This window comes from Neoarius graeffei, chromosome 4, assembly GCF_027579695.1.
Source record: "Neoarius graeffei isolate fNeoGra1 chromosome 4, fNeoGra1.pri, whole genome shotgun sequence".
Lineage (NCBI taxonomy): Eukaryota > Metazoa > Chordata > Actinopteri > Siluriformes > Ariidae > Neoarius > Neoarius graeffei.
Window position 1 is genome coordinate 111,900,566 of NC_083572.1, and position 15,502 is coordinate 111,916,067.

The following is a 15,502-nucleotide window of genomic DNA, read 5'->3' on the forward strand; positions in this document are numbered from 1 at the left end:
CTCAGTACTTTAGGTGGAAAGTTTGCAGTATTGAGTTTTTATAAAAAAAATTTGTTTACTCTTCTGCTTTGTAGCGATGCACGAAACGTCAAAACGTCTGTCTCAGACGCTGAAGGATGTGTACGAGTCGGACTGGCAGGGTGTAGGAGATCTGTCGGTTATTATGGAGGTGAGATGTCTGTGTACGCACGCACGCGCATCATTTCTGTGATGAATGATATTAAAGTGCGTGTATTTCCATGTGTCAGAGTGAGGACCTGCTGTGGAACGATTATGAAGAGAAGTTGAGCGATCAGGTGGTTCGTACGATGGAGAACTACACCAGCCAGTTCCCCGAGGTCAAAGTGCGTATCTCACTGTGTTATATTTAAGATGCCTTATGGATGGAAAATGTTTCTGGATGTTTTATCAAATTTGTCATTTGGTCTCGGATAGAAATAAACATTCGTCCGTTCACCGTCACGTTTATTCTGAACATTTAATTTTTCTGTGTAATTTTCTTTTTTAAATTAATTGAAAGCAGCAGCGCTACACTGAGTGAGTGCTCATCACATAATTTCATCAAATATCAATTTGGTTTTCAAGGGCAAACCAAACTCTTGGACTGATTGACAGGACTGTGTAGTTTCACCCCAGATATAGAAGCTGGTGTGTGTGAGAAACCTGAGGCTACATATAAATTTTTTTTTTTTTAAGCAGGTAAAAAAAAATATCGCGTCCACATGGGCAACGGATCAGTAAAATATCAGGTACATATGGCAACGCTTGCTGAAAACGATGCAATACACATGCCACACCTCTACGTGCGCTGTAAGATGGTCCCATCGGAGACACCAGAACAATAGAAGTAGGACGCATGTGCATAAACCCCTTCTTCTACCCGGCGTGAATGAGTGAGTGCTGCTTGTTCTAGTCATGTGGTTGTGACGTCATCATAAACAAATCCGTTCTACTCATCCAGACGACTTTGCAACAGCGCCGTTGCCAGATTTTTCCACTCTGGAAACCGTTCTCAAAAAATATCGTTTCGGGGCACCCAAAACGCCGGTGCCGTGTGGACGCCAGGCCGAAACGATAAATTTTATCGGATTCACCTGAATCTGTTGCCGTGTGGACGGGGCCTGAGTTGGACCCCCAACTGGAGTATCGTCTGCCCATCAGTATGGGATCGTTATAGTACACAACTACACACACCTCAATTGGAGAGGGGTTGACGACACTCGGCCAGAGCCATCTTCAACAATAATCAGGAACCATTAGAACGCAGGAGGGCGGTTCAGAGGCTGACGGTCCTCTACAGATCAGTGAATAAATTAACGCCCTGAACAGAGACTCGTACCGCACTCCGCCATCTACACGAGGAGCATCACTGAGGAGAAACCCAGCCACCTGCTTTAACAAAATATCCGCCAGTAAGGATAGTTAGAAATATTCACTCTTCCCGCAGACACTGGTGCAGTGGAACCGCCTCCCAGCGCACGTTCGAGATGAAACTGGAGACTCCTTTAAATCCACACAGTTGATCTAGATGTCATCCAAAAACCCCCGCTCAAAAGTTAATATCCTGCTCTGTTGACTTGCTCCTGCAGGTTACAGCCCATCTGTGAAGTTTATGCAGGAGCCAACCAGAACCCTTTCCAGTTTTGGACTTTAGATTAGACTCGTCTATTTCTGTTTACACTGAAACCTGCTACAGAATCTCAAATCACTTCTTCTGCACTACATGTGCTCACTACCTAGTGTTTAATGGAATAATGGTGGCGTTAAACCCGACCTAGCACACGTCACACTGCGTGAGAATCTGCAGGACAACAGGCACTTTAGTTTCAGACAGACTCTTTAATAGCTTTTTAATACACTTCCTGTTGTTCTGTTACTGTTTGTTTAGAGACTGGATTCAGGATTTATTAAAATATGGAAACGGGGGGAAAAGTTATGAAATAAGCAGCAAGGGTTAGAAAATAAATAGGAAGAAACTTTAGAGAAAATCCATTTAAAAAAAAATAGTTATTTATGATTATCTAATGAGGGACATTTGTGATGGTCTGGGTTGGGGGGGTGGAGTTTTGTCCATGATGATAACATCTAAAATCAAGTGGTCATGGGGCCCCCAAAAAATCACCTTGTAGGTCATAAACTGTCTAAGATGGAGCTCTGTACAGTATCTGCCTGTGCAGTAATGTTGAGTTTAGCTTCACACTCCTGCATCTGTTCTAAAACTGTAAATTGTTTCCCTTTTGTGAGAAGTTTCTCTCTCTCTCTCTCTCTCTCTCTCTCTCTCTCTCTCTCTCTGTGTAGGAGCGAGTTGCTAAGCGAGGCCGTAAGCTGGTGGATTATGATTCGGCTCGTCATCACCTGGAGTCGCTGCACAGCGCCAAGAAGAGAGACGAAGCCAAAATATCTAAAGTGATCTAACGTTTGTTTTTCTCTGAGAGAGTGTTGGGTGTCGAGTGTGTTGGTTATTTTATGATGTTGATGTTCCTCAGGCAGAAGAAGAGTTCAGTCGAGCACAGTGTGTGTTTGAGGACATAAACAAGGAGCTGAGGGAGGAGCTGCCCGTCCTCTATCAAAGGTCAGGGGTTAAAGTGTGTGTGAATCTTTTTGAACATGTCTGTGAAGATTCTCAATCATCCAGGTCCTAGTAAACTGTGGGTGGTGGAAATGGGCAACTGGACTTGCTTGAAAATTCTTGAAAACGTTTCACCTCTCGAGGAAGCCTTTTGGACGAGAGGTGAAACGTTTTCAAGAATTTTCAAGCAAGTCCAGTTGCCCATTTCTACCACCCACAGAATCTTTTTGAACTGACCACGCTTTGCATACGTTGCATCTTCACCTTGTGTAGAATAGAATGCCTTTGTCACTATACCCATGGACAATGAGATTAAAAGCAACTCCAATAACAGTGCAAACAGCGTGTGGGGGGGGGGGGAGGTGAGGGTGTAAGGTGCACGGTCCTGAGGCGTATGTGTAAAGTATTGCACAGAGAGAGTCACATTATAAAATAAAATATTGCACATTTATGAAGTATTGCACAGGGGGTTAGACTATAAAGTCAGAGCATATCCGAGTTCAGGGCGGTTATGGCTTTTGGAAGGGAGCTGTTTCTGAATCGATTTGTTTTTGTCTTGATGCATCTGTAGCGCCTCCCTGAGTGCAACAGGTCAAAGCCAGGGTGGGAGCTGTCCTTGATGTTCTTAGCTCTGCTAAGGCAGCGGGAGGTGTATATGTCCATCAGGGAGGGGAGAGGGCAGCCGATGATCTTCTGTGCTGCCTTTACTACTCTCTGGAGCCTCTCCCTGTCTGCAGCAGTGCAGCTGCCGTACCATACTGTAATATAGTACGTCAGCAGGCTCTTGATGAATGAGCGGTAGAAGGTCAGCAGCAGGTTGGAGTTCAGGTTGTGCTTTCTGAGGACTCTCAGGAAGTGTAGCCGCTGCTGAGCCTTCTTAATGACTGCTGTAATGTTCTCTGACCAGGAGATGTCGGCGGAGATGTGGAAGGTGTGGACCCTCTCCACATACTCCTTGTTTATGTAAAGGGGGGCTAGGTTGGTGCTGTGATTCCTGAAGTCAGTGATGAGCTCTTTGGTTTTCTTGGTGTTCAGAGTGAGGTTATTCTCTGAACATCAGGCTGCCAACTTCAGGACCTCCTCTCTGTAGGCTGCCTCGTCTCCCTTTGAGATGAGTCCGACCACTGTGGTGTCGTCAGCAAACTTAACGATAACGTTGTTGTTGTGGGTCAAACTACAGTTGTGGGTGTAGATGCAGTACAGGAGGAGGCTCAGCACACAGCCCTGTGGAGAGCCAGTGCTCAACGTGCGGGTGGAGGAGAAGTGGGGGCCAAGTCTCACAGTCTGGGGCCGGTTTGTAAGAAAGTCCTTTAACCAGGCACATGTGAGAGGGGGGAGGCAGAGAGTGTCCAGTTTACTGATAAGGATATCCGGGATTGTGTTAAAAACTGAACTGTAATACACAGAGTATGCGGACATAGCTCTGCTGCTGCTCCAGGTGATTTAGCGCAGAGTGGAGAGCTACGGCGATGGCGTCCTCTGTGGATCTGTTCGCGTGATATGCGAACTGGTAGAGGTCGAAGTCTGGGGGGAGGTGGTCCTTGATGTGCTGAAGAACTAGTCTCTCGAAACACTTCATGATTACCAGAGTGAGGGCCACAGGACGGTAATCATTCAGGCTGGTGACGGGAGACTTCTTCAGCACCGGGGTTATTGTAGCTGATTTTAGGCAGGGCAGGATGACTGCCTGAGCCAGGGAGAGGTTAAAGATCCTGGTGAAGGTAGGGGTGAGCTGGTGGGCGCACGCTCTGAGCACCTTACCAGGTACACCATCTGGGCCGGCAGCTTTCTTGGGGTTCACTGCCAGGAGCACCCGTCTGACATCGTGCTCCTGTACAGTGAATGGAGTGGTATAGGAACTGTGTGGTGGTGGGGGCAGGGCTGGAGCAGATGAGTGCTGCTGAGATGTTTCAAAGCGAGCAATGAAGCAATTTAGCTCCTCTGCCAGCGGCGCACTCCAGTCTCCTGTTGACGCATCACAGTCTCTGAAGTTCGTGATGTCTTGTATACCCCGCCACACCTCCCGTGTGTTGTTGCTGGACAGGTGGGGCTCTATACGCAGCCTATGGTCCGCCTTGGCTTTTTTAATTTCTCTTTTTAGATCAGCTTGAGCGGCTCTGTACAGAGCTCTGTCACCTGACGTGAAGGCAGCGTCGCGAGCCCTGAGGAGTGAGCGGACCTGGCTGGTCATCCAGGGTTTCTGGTTTGGGAAAACCCGGATGTTTATCCAGTCACATTTCCGATACAGAACTTGATATAGTCCAGCACCGTTCCTGAGAATGTCTCCAGCTCCTGGTGTTCAAATAAGTCCCCGTCTGTCCGTTTAAAGGAACAGTCCACCGTATTTTCCATAATGAAATGTGCTCTTACCTGAATTGAGATGAGCTGCTCCGTACCTATCCGAGCTTTGCGCGACCTCCCAGTCAGTCAGACGCGCTGTCACTCCTGTTAGCAATGTAGCTAGGCTCAGTATGGCCAATGGTATTTTTTGGGGCTGTAGTTAGATGCGACCAAACTCTTCCGCGTTTTTCCTGTTTACACAGGTTTATATGACCAGTGACATGAAACAAGTTCAGTTACACAAATTGAAACGTAGCGATTTTCTATGCTATGGAAAGTGCGCACTATAATGACAGGTGTACTAACACCTTCTGCGCGCTTCGGCAGCGCATTGATATCTGAGCTCCGTATGAATGCGCTGCCGAAGCGCGCAGAAGGTGTTAGTACACCTGTCATTATAGTACCAGGGGTGATAGCGTTCCGGCGCCGCGCCGGATTTCCGGCACGCCGTGGCTGGGGAAGAAAAAAAAAAATCTAGTTCGCCCATTTTCCTGTGTCATTCTGAGATGCGCAGATAGACAGTAAAGGGAATTCCGAATTCCCTTTACTGTCTATCTGCGCATCTCAGAATGACACAGGACAATGGGCGAACTAGATTTTTTTTTTTTCTCCCCCCAGCCACGGCGCGCCGGAAATCCGGCGCGGCACGCCGGAATGCTATCACCCCTGCAGTGCGCACTTTCCATAGCATAGAAAATCGCTACGTTTCAATTTGTGTAACTGAACTTGTTTCATGTCACTGGTCATATAAACCTATGTAAACAGGAAAAACGCGGAAGAGTTTGGTCACATCTAACTACAGCCCCCAAAAATACCATTGGCCATACTGAGCCTAGCTACATTGCTAACAGGAGTGACAGCGCGTCTGACTGACTGGGAGGTCGCGCAAAGCTCGGAGAGGTACGGAGCAGCTCGTCTCAATTCAGGTAAGAGCATATTTCATTATGGAAATACGGTGGACTGTTCCTTTAAAGCAGTCCTGTAGTTTGGAGAATGCGTTTTCAGGCCAGGTTGTGATGGTCCTTGTGGTGGGCGTGGCTCTGCGTCTGAGGGGGGTGTAGGCTGGGGAGAGCAGGAGGGAAAGATTGTCTGACTGGCCGAGGTGGGGGAGGGGTATGGCTCTGTACGTGTGCTGAAACATGGTGGTAGTATCATGTTCACTTACTCTTGTATTTAATTTTTTTTTTTCCTCTGACTAATCCCCACTTTACTTCAGTCACTCATGGTTGGTGGACGGCATCTTTTAGGGCAGCGTCATGGTGGTCCTGTTTTAGTGAACTTTTTAATAACTGCTTAGACTTTTCTTAAATAGTGGATGCTTTTCAGATCAAACAGCTGTAGGAGCTTACTGAGCGGAACTAGCCCGAGAACGACACACCTTCAAGGACACCCCCCCCCCCGCCCTTGACATTCACACCGTCAGGAATGCTGAAATGACCGAAGCAGGAAATGCCAGATTGATGTATTTTGGATAGATTTTCATTTTACTTTATGCTGTACAGTGTGGGTTTTTTTTTCTTTTGCGTGTTTTACTTGCTGCTGGAACAAAATTCCACAACTTGGGATAAATAACTGTGTTGGGATCTCTCTCTCTCTCTCTCTCACACAGCTGGTTGGTCTTCTTGCTCTCACCGTGTGTGTGTCTCTCTCTCTCTCTCTCTCTCTCTCTCTCTCTCTGATCGTGTTGCATTTCCTCCATCACATCTGCACTCAGTAAAACCGGGACTTCTCTGTGGTTTGTTCCTTCATTTTTTAACACTAACCAGGAAAACAGCAGCTCTTAATGTTTTGCACAGATTTTTATTAAGTCTGCTGGTTCCCAGTGCTGCATTGGGCTCGTTTTAACCCCATCACATCACACATCACTCTTCGTTCCTCTTGTGCTGAGAGAACCTGCCCTCAACCAGGAGCTAAAGGAGTCCCTCAAAACGGTGTTCAGACCAACGATGGTCCTCAGTTCCTGCAGTGTGGAGACACAGAGTTTCCTCCAACAGATCAAAGAATGATAAGTTTCTCTGGTCCGGAGTCATCTAATGACAGTTTTCCAGAACATTATCCTGGCCTTGTTTTGATCGCTCTTTGGTCTTCCTGGGTCCCCCCCCCCCCCCCCCCCCCTTCAGTGGTGTGGGTTTTTTTTTTTAAACATAAAGCCCCAGTTGAGTGTGTTTAGTTCACACTACAAGTTCAAAGGGGGGTGTGAATACTTGTGCACATGGTATGTCATGGTTTTATTACTTTTGTGACCTTGCACACAAAAAGCTACTGTTTTAAAATCTACACACACTTTTACTGTACCACAGTTCACACACCATGTTAAACACAGGGATCAAAACAGAGGAAAAAATGAGGATGGAGAACGATTCATAGCTTTGTGTTTTTTTTTTTAAATTACTTTTTTTTTGTGTGTGTGTGTGTGTGTTTAGTAATGTACCTGTGTTGTGTTCCATGGCTGTTTTGTCTCTGTTCTGCTCACAGTCGTATCAGCTGCTACGTCACCGTCTTCCAGAACGTCTCGAACCTCAGGGACGTCTTCTACAAAGAGATGAGTGTGGTACGACACACTTTTTTTTTTTTTTTTTTTCCCCCTCTCCCTCCCCCCCCCCCCCTTCTCTCTCTTATTTCCTGGCATCATCAGAGGTCAAAGACATGCCACTAAATGGTTGTTTCTTCTTCCAGTTAAATCATGAGATCTATAACGTGATGAAGAAGCTGGAGACGCAGCACTCCACCAAACCCTTCATCATCAAAGGCCTGAACAGGTATCGGACCATCAAACAAGAGGTCTGAGTGTGACACTGGTGCAGGGTTCGATTAATGAGTTCACTCTCATACACTCGCACTTCTATAGTGATTTAAAAAAAATAAAATAAATTAAAATCGTTGATATGGAGATGTTTATGGAGCAGTCAGAGGTGAAGCTTGAAGTTTTCCGACATCCTCAGGACTGGAGTTTACACTTTATTGTCTCAGTATCATGATAGAACAAGTTGTTGTCGTCGTCGTCTTAACATCGAGAGCAAATGAGTGTGAGGGAAGGAGTATTTATTGCTGGGAAAACAGGAACTAACTCCTTTCACAAATATTAAATGTGACTATAAATGGTTAGCTATGACTTGTCATTTTTGTTAAAACAAAGAATAGTTGGCGAAATGCTGTAGTGTAAGAGAAATGCTGTAGCCCACAAGGCTACATCCTGTTCCAGGAAAACGATCAACTTTACAGAGATGAGTTTCCTGTAATGGCACCACATGCATGGTGTTTCATTGCTCACTCACTTTAATGATTAAACTTCTAAAATAAAAATGAAGTCTCTTGTTCCGTTGCTCTGGACACTAACCCCAGGCGTTTTGTATGAAATGGGTCTCAGATTGTGTTTTTGTTTCCTCAGTACGGCGTCGAAGAAGAGGAAATCTCTGACCATCTCGGCACCCATCCCCTGTAACACGGCATTTCCTCCTGATCATCCTGGGCTGAGTAAACTCAGCGTTCCTGAAGAACTCGCACACAAAGACGCAAACGCACGCTCTGGGAACACGCTGCCAGAAATATCCGATTCGGAAGACTCTGGCTCTCTAGGAAGCGTCCCGAGCACACCCAGTCGACAGTCCGTGTGCTCCGAGAGCGAGGGCATCAAACAGCACGGGACGGACGGGAGCGCGGCGGACGGGACGGAGCAGCCGGAGAGCGAACACAGGAGTGAAGAGGAAGACGTTTCTGTGTCCTCTCAATCGGATGACACGCACACGTCTGACACTCAAGCTGAGGAGGAAGATCATGAGGGTGGAACCGAGTCTGTGTCCATGATGGGGCGTGGCGAGAAAGAAGATGGAGGAGAGAGGGGACCAGAGGTCACGAGTCAGCAAACGGATGGTTCACAACCTCCTGGATTCCTTTACAAGGTGAGCACAAGGTTAAACACTCCAGTTCTCGTGTGTGGTGCTGTTACAGTAAAATGATCAACGACGGTGTGGTGGGATGAAATGGAGTCGCTCTCACCACACTGAAGTTCTCCCGTTCCTCTTAGCCAGCATTTTACCAACAATTAATGTCACTTTTTGTTTCTAGTTCCTGTTCTGTCCCGTTAAAGCAGCAGTAAACAGTTTTTCCCCTCACAGCCTCTCGTTATCCTCTCCTCTGTCGTGATGGAACAGATAAATAAATGTCTCCTTACAGAAAACTTCACCATAACATTTTAATCCATTTATAAATCGGAGCGTCTGTCGTACGAGTCCCTGTGAATGAGCCGTTGCTATAGAAACGATAATGTATCGGTGCGAGGGCGTTAATATAAACCTACACTACTCTCAGAGCTGCCGTTCTAGAAAATTAATCAACACCAACACTTGTGGACAGCAGTTTTGGGAGAAGAAAAATTGTTAGTTTAGGAGTAAGTTCGGTTCCACGTCCTCGACAGATTCGTGTAGAGAATAAGAATAATACCGGGCCGAGAGCAGAACCCTGTGGGACGCCGTGGTGTTTGATCAAACCCTGAGGAATAAATCTCCATTAATGCTAACAAACTGAAGTGAGATCTAAACTAGGCAGATTAACTTCGTTATTGAAACGAAATAAACCGTGTGTTCGTGAGTGTTGATCAGTTCTGCCTTCGAGTCCAACAGGATCAGAACAACGACTCCTTTTTGTTTTCCAGGCTGTCGCTTTGGAGACGCAGGACTCTGACGAAGGCATCCTTTTGCTCTTCTCTAAAGGAGATGTGCTCCTCGTATTTGTTGATGAGGAAGAAGAAGAAAAGGTAGGGTGTGCGTGTGCAGATTGCACCAATGTTAAAGGGGAACTGAAGGTAATTTTTTTTTTTTTTTTTTTTTAAATAAAAATTCTATTTCTCATTTTATTAAATATTGGAATGCATTTTTGATCGCTATTTTGTCGCTGCTATAGCAAGTTGAGTGTTTGAAATATGCTCTGTAATATCAGAATAATACCATATGTCAAAGCGATGGCCGTAAACGAGATTCGTTGAGACCTGTGCGAGACATCGTAGGACGGAAGTAAAACGTACAGCGGAAATCCAAGTGACCGACCTCTGCCAACGTTCCCTGTGTCTGAAATCACTCCCTTGTTCACTACTCCCTATATAGGGAATTACTATATCGTGAGCTCATTGGTAAAATGTAAAAACGCTTTTGGACACTCATCCGTCGCGCTGGTATTTTACGTCATTACTGTCGCACAATTAAAATGTGCCAGATCAGTCGGCTGGTGGTTTTCAAAATAATAAATACACGCATGTGTTTTTGTGATAAATCCATATTATACTGAGCGCATTTCCCACATTAATCAATACAAAGTTCCTGCAGCTTTCAGTTCTTTTAAATCAAGGCTGAACACTTTTTCTTCTTTGCTGCTGCCTTTTATTAAATCACATTTGAGACTTTTGATTTCTTTCAGCGCGACCGCAATGCATGATGGGATATATTGCTTTGGTTAGTCACCATCGTTGTACACTACTTTTTGTGATGCATTGTGGGATACTTTGAGTGCACTATATAGGGTGTAAATAATCCTCACCAAGGTTTCGGACAGCACTACAAAATGGCGTCCTCACTATTTAGTGCCCTATATAGTGAGTAGGGAACAGTTTTGGACACAGGGGTTGTCAAAAGACGCGCGCGCCCTCTTTCAAATGCTGACGTAATCAAGCCGGAAGTTTTGTTTTTGATAGCAATCAGGAAAGTTTGAAAAAAGTAGGCAGTAATCGTCATTTAAACTCGTTTTTGTGCAATACTTCGTTTGGAAAACAGTTTTCAAAATGGCGGCGCTGACACTTCACGTTTCGAAGTCTTGCACAAGTCTCGTGAAGATCGTGCGGATAAGCGACGCCTGCCGTGGACCAAACGAACTAAATTCAACATGGCTAAAAACCAAATAGGCTGATAAGTATAACATTTAATTGCAATTAGTTGCCAATACGAGCCACGATATAAGGTTACTAAAACCGAAAATGTAATTGAATAACACGTTAATTAAGAAATAAAGCGAGTTTAAAAATGACTTCAGTTCTCCTTTAAAGGTGTAATTGTTGTGGGTTTTTTTTTTTTTTTTACTAGTACAGTAAATATAGAAAAATGTGTAATAAACTAGTTTATTTTTTAAAAGGAATTTTCTGCCTCCACAAACCAAGACATCCAAATGTTGTTGAATATAAATTATAAGTCTGTTCACATCTATAGTTTGGTACTGTTTGAACAGTTTGTGTCTGTAACACAAGTGACATGAGGAATGTTCCTTGCACTGGCTCACTCGTCGAGTAGGAAGTGTTCTTGGAAAATAATCCACACTGGGAATTCCGTGTGCTCAGATCCAGCAGTAACGAGGGTTATTGGCTCATCCAGCTGTAGGCCAGACCAGATCAGCGTACGCAATCACATGTCTGTCACCAGTTTACAAAACTTGTTATTCCTACAGGATTGATCAGATTTTGATCAAACTCCCATACAATGTTCCCCAGGTGGGTGTAGAAAAGTTGTCCAGATGGTGGCGCCACCGGTCATTTACAATTTTTATGGGCGACTCGTCACATTAAACGCTACTGTTCGTAAGCTGCTAGGACGTTTTCACTGAAACTCACCCAGAAGACTCTAAAGACATGTTCCGACAAGAATTGTTCACCAGGTGGTGCCACCTACCATGGATGTGGCTACACAGGGGTCATATGCAATTTCATGAAAATCCCTACTCCTGGGCGGCACGGTGGTTAGCACTGTCGCCTCACAGCAAGAAGGTCCAGGTTCGAGCCCCGTGGCCGGCGAGGGCCTTTCTGTGCGGAGTTTGCATGTTCTCCCCGTGTCCGCGTGGGTTTCCTCCGGGTGCTCCGGTTTCCCCCACAGTCCAAAGACATGCAGGTTAGGTTAACTGGTGACTCTAAATTGAGCGTAGGTGTGAATGTGAGTGTGAATGGTTGTCTGTGTCTATGTGTCAGCCCTGTGATGACCTGGCGACTTGTCCAGGGTGTACCCCGCCTTTCGCCCGTAGTCAGCTGGGATAGGATCCAGCTCGCCTGCGACCCTGTAGAACAGGATAAAGCGGCTACAGATAATGAGATGAGATGAAATCCCTACTCCTCCTACAGGATTGATCAGATTTCAAACTCTCACACAACAGCAGTGACTGGTATGAGCTCCAGTCTCATTGAAGCCATTTTTATCATTCACACTCTTGCTGTCTCTCTTGTACACATCTGAAAGATGTAAAAGCACTGCTTGCTACCTGGATGTCACCTGTCCATCAGGTTTCCAGATCTAACTTGTTCTTTACTTGCGTTAAACACCATGAGGTGCTCTGTCGGTCTTAAAACTTTACGCTGTCATCATGATCTGCGATGATAAAAAAAAAAAAAAAAAACCTGACTTTGGGTTTAACAGTATTTTATTAATCTCATTCAGGAGGTTTGAAGGCGAGTTGAGACCTGGTTAGTGTTGGTGCTCAGGAACGTTCTAGAATGGCGTACAAGGATGTGATTTGATGCAGCACAGTGGTGTAGTGGCCATCAGTCACCTCACAGTAAGAAGGTTCTGGGTTTGAGCCCAGTAGCTGATGGAGGGCTTTTTTTTTTTTTTATTATAAAGTTTCTGGTTTCCTTCAACAGTCCAAAGATGTGGAGATTAGTTCAGTTGGCAACTCTACTGTAAGCTGCCCGTAGGTGTGAGTGTGTACCTGCCACCCGATGAGGGTTTGAGTCCCTCGGTGTGCTGTAATTATCCAAACGAATTCATGGAAGTTACTTGATGGCTTCCTGGCTCTCAGACCGTCAACTGTGAGGATGGTGGACAGACAGCTGTGATTTTAGGACACAACTACAGGATCTGTGGCAACCGTCTGACCTCCACGTGCAACTATGATCCTGACCCAAGTGTTTGAAATTGTGAAACGCTTTCCAACCTCGTGTTCTTCTCCTAAGGAATGATTTCTAAGGGTGAAGGACAAAAAGAACACGTACGCTCTTCACGTAAACGTGGCCGTGTCTGAATGTGACGTGCAACATTTCAAAATATCAGCACATGGACACACTTTTTTGATATTTAATATTATTGTGGAAACTAATTAAATTAGTGTACGCTTTGGTTTCTCTCATGACCCTGTTTTTGGAGCCTCTGGATTTATCTGAGACCTCATGACCTCCACACAGATGGATTACAATAACCTTTCTGGAGAACTGTTATGGTCCAGAGTGTTTGGATGTGCCTCCTGTCAGTCACTGTGTGGACACGCCCCCAATGTCTCTTCACCACACCCCATCTCGGTCTCAGATCAGTACGCTCCCAGCACAGCCAGGTTCTTCTCCTGCGAGCAAAAAAAAACACTAAGGCCCAATCCCAATTCTAATTTCTACCCCTTCCCCTTCCCCTTGGCCCTTCCCCTTGAAACTGAGCTACAAGGGATAGGGCTTGAAATTCAACCCCTACATATTGGGATAGCCCTTCAACGATCGCATACGTCATCGCGTACCTCCGTCAGCGTTTACGTTAGCAAAACGCGACCAAATGCGTCATTGGCTGCGACCAGCCGCTACAGTCAGAGCCAGAACCAGAAATCTCTGCTGGCAGGGTGTGATTTGTTAACTAACACCACTGAATGGGATATCTTTGGCGCTTCGTGCACCACATCCAACAGAATGAGGTGTCAGAACACTCATGTAAACAATAAAAGCGAGAATAACAGAACAAAACGTACGCAGTCAAGCAACCGAAAACAATACTCACTCCCAAAGCTTTTTAGCAGCAGCTTGGATTTCAGAAATGGCTGCTCATTCTCAGCTTGAAAGCGAATCAAGCGGCGTGTTTCCTCTGGATAACAACTTTAAAACACGTAAATAATGGAGAAAATACATTTATGACAATCTTTCGCCGCGGGAACCGCCATCTTTCTGAAATCCGCATGGCATTGTGGGAAATCACTCAAACCCCTTCGTTCGGAGTCAGCTCCAGGAAAATCTCCGTTTGGAGGGGTACAGAAGCCCTTCCCCTACCCCTCCGTGTTAACTGGGATTGGGATACCCCTTCACGTGAATGCACAAAATGGAGGGGAAGGGCCAAGGGGTTGGTCCAAGGGGTGAAATGGGATTCGGCTAAATACGCAGCACGTTACTGATTTCGGTATCCATGACGATAAGGAGCAAAATCCGTGCACTAGTGTTGAGTGTGAAAATATCTCTGACTCGTGATGCATCGTATGTGTGTTTTTGTTTGTTGTAGCCGGATGGTACCGTGTGGGCGATCAGAGAACCGGATTGGATCCAGTACAGAGACCTGACGCTCCTCTCGGGCATCGTCGCGGAGACTGTGATTCAGCGACTCTACTCTGAATCCTGAGTCACGACTCGTTTGACTCCGCAGTGTCGTGTGAACTCTGGGACTCAAACACCAACACACACACACTTTCAGTTCTGCAATCGGAGAACCAGAGTTCCTTCCTCAGCCTCGTCTTCACTTTCACTTACACATTCCGACAAACTGCACATTCTTCACACTTGGTGTGTGTGTGTGTGTAGGATTATGCTAATATGTTGTGTTCAGTATTTTCAGGACCATGTTCCAGCTGATGTGATTTCAGTGTTTCAAGTGCAATCGTCATATTTCTAAAATGATGTGTTTTCAGGTGTCCCCCCCCCCCCCCCCCCCCAAACTCTTGCCTTTCTCTCGCTTGCTCACAAACATCACAATTTAAAGTTACGTTAATTATAGAGTAACTGTGAAATATCCTGGACGTTTTATAAGCATTTTTAAAGAGTACAATTTACTAAATATTCAATAAAGATTTCATGTCCTATTGTTTTTGTTTATTCACTCATTAACTCAGTTTCTCATTTGGTGTAATAGCGCCACCTCCTGGAGAACTTCTTCTCCCAGATTGTCTTTGGATGTTCAGGGGAAATGAGATTACTTCATCTCTGATAAAACAGGTTTGAGAATTATTTCACATGTAGATCTGAGATCTTTAATGTTGATCTAAATACTGTAATATCCCTGATGTTCAGAACGGGTGCAGGTTCGAATGGTCATGGTGGAGAGGTGGAGAGAGGGAGAGGTGGATGTGCTGCACTGAGAAACAGCTGAGTGGTCTAGAAAATGATTGGTGATAAATGTCGGGTAATTTCAGAGATTTCGTTCAGTTCAAGTTTATTTGTATCGTGCTTTGAACAACAGACCTCGTTACGAAGCAGCTTTACAGAAAAAGATGTGTATGAACTTAATAAATTTATTCCTAAGTCAAGTCACTTTACTTTTACAGAACATTTTAAATTGGCGTTGATCCGAAGTGCTTCCCAGTCGAGGCAAAGACAATTCAATACAGGAGAGAAATAATGAGGCGAGAGTCAAGACAACACCAGAGTCATAAAAATCAAAAGACTGTAAAATTGATCGTACAGTTTCATGATCAATCATCAAATCAAAAGAGGATACAAAACCAATACAATTAATGTGCAGTATGATATGTACAGTGTCTTGCAAAAGTATTCATCCCCCTTGGTGTTTGTCCTGTTTTGTTACAAGCTGGAATTAAAATGGATTTTTGGAGGATTAGCAGGGTTTGATTTACACAACACGCTGACCACTTTTAAAGGTGAAAATTGTT

General features: G+C 45.1%; 1 protein-coding gene across 2 annotated transcripts in view; it reads left to right on the forward strand.

Moving 5' to 3' along the window:
* bin2b (bridging integrator 2b) overlaps window positions 1-14,695 on the forward strand; it is a 41,179-nt gene extending 26,484 nt beyond the window's left edge. For both annotated transcript variants that reach the window (XM_060920188.1, XM_060920189.1), the window contains 9 exons: window positions 75-169; window positions 249-344; window positions 2,299-2,406; window positions 2,487-2,572; window positions 7,385-7,460; window positions 7,586-7,668; window positions 8,298-8,808; window positions 9,561-9,662; window positions 14,122-14,695. In XM_060920188.1, coding sequence (XP_060776171.1) covers window positions 75-169; window positions 249-344; window positions 2,299-2,406; window positions 2,487-2,572; window positions 7,385-7,460; window positions 7,586-7,668; window positions 8,298-8,808; window positions 9,561-9,662; window positions 14,122-14,238 — 1,274 coding nt within the window. In that variant the 3' untranslated portion in view covers window positions 14,239-14,695. The remainder of the gene's footprint in view (window positions 1-74; window positions 170-248; window positions 345-2,298; window positions 2,407-2,486; window positions 2,573-7,384; window positions 7,461-7,585; window positions 7,669-8,297; window positions 8,809-9,560; window positions 9,663-14,121) is intronic.
* Window positions 14,696-15,502: the final 807 nt, after the last annotated feature.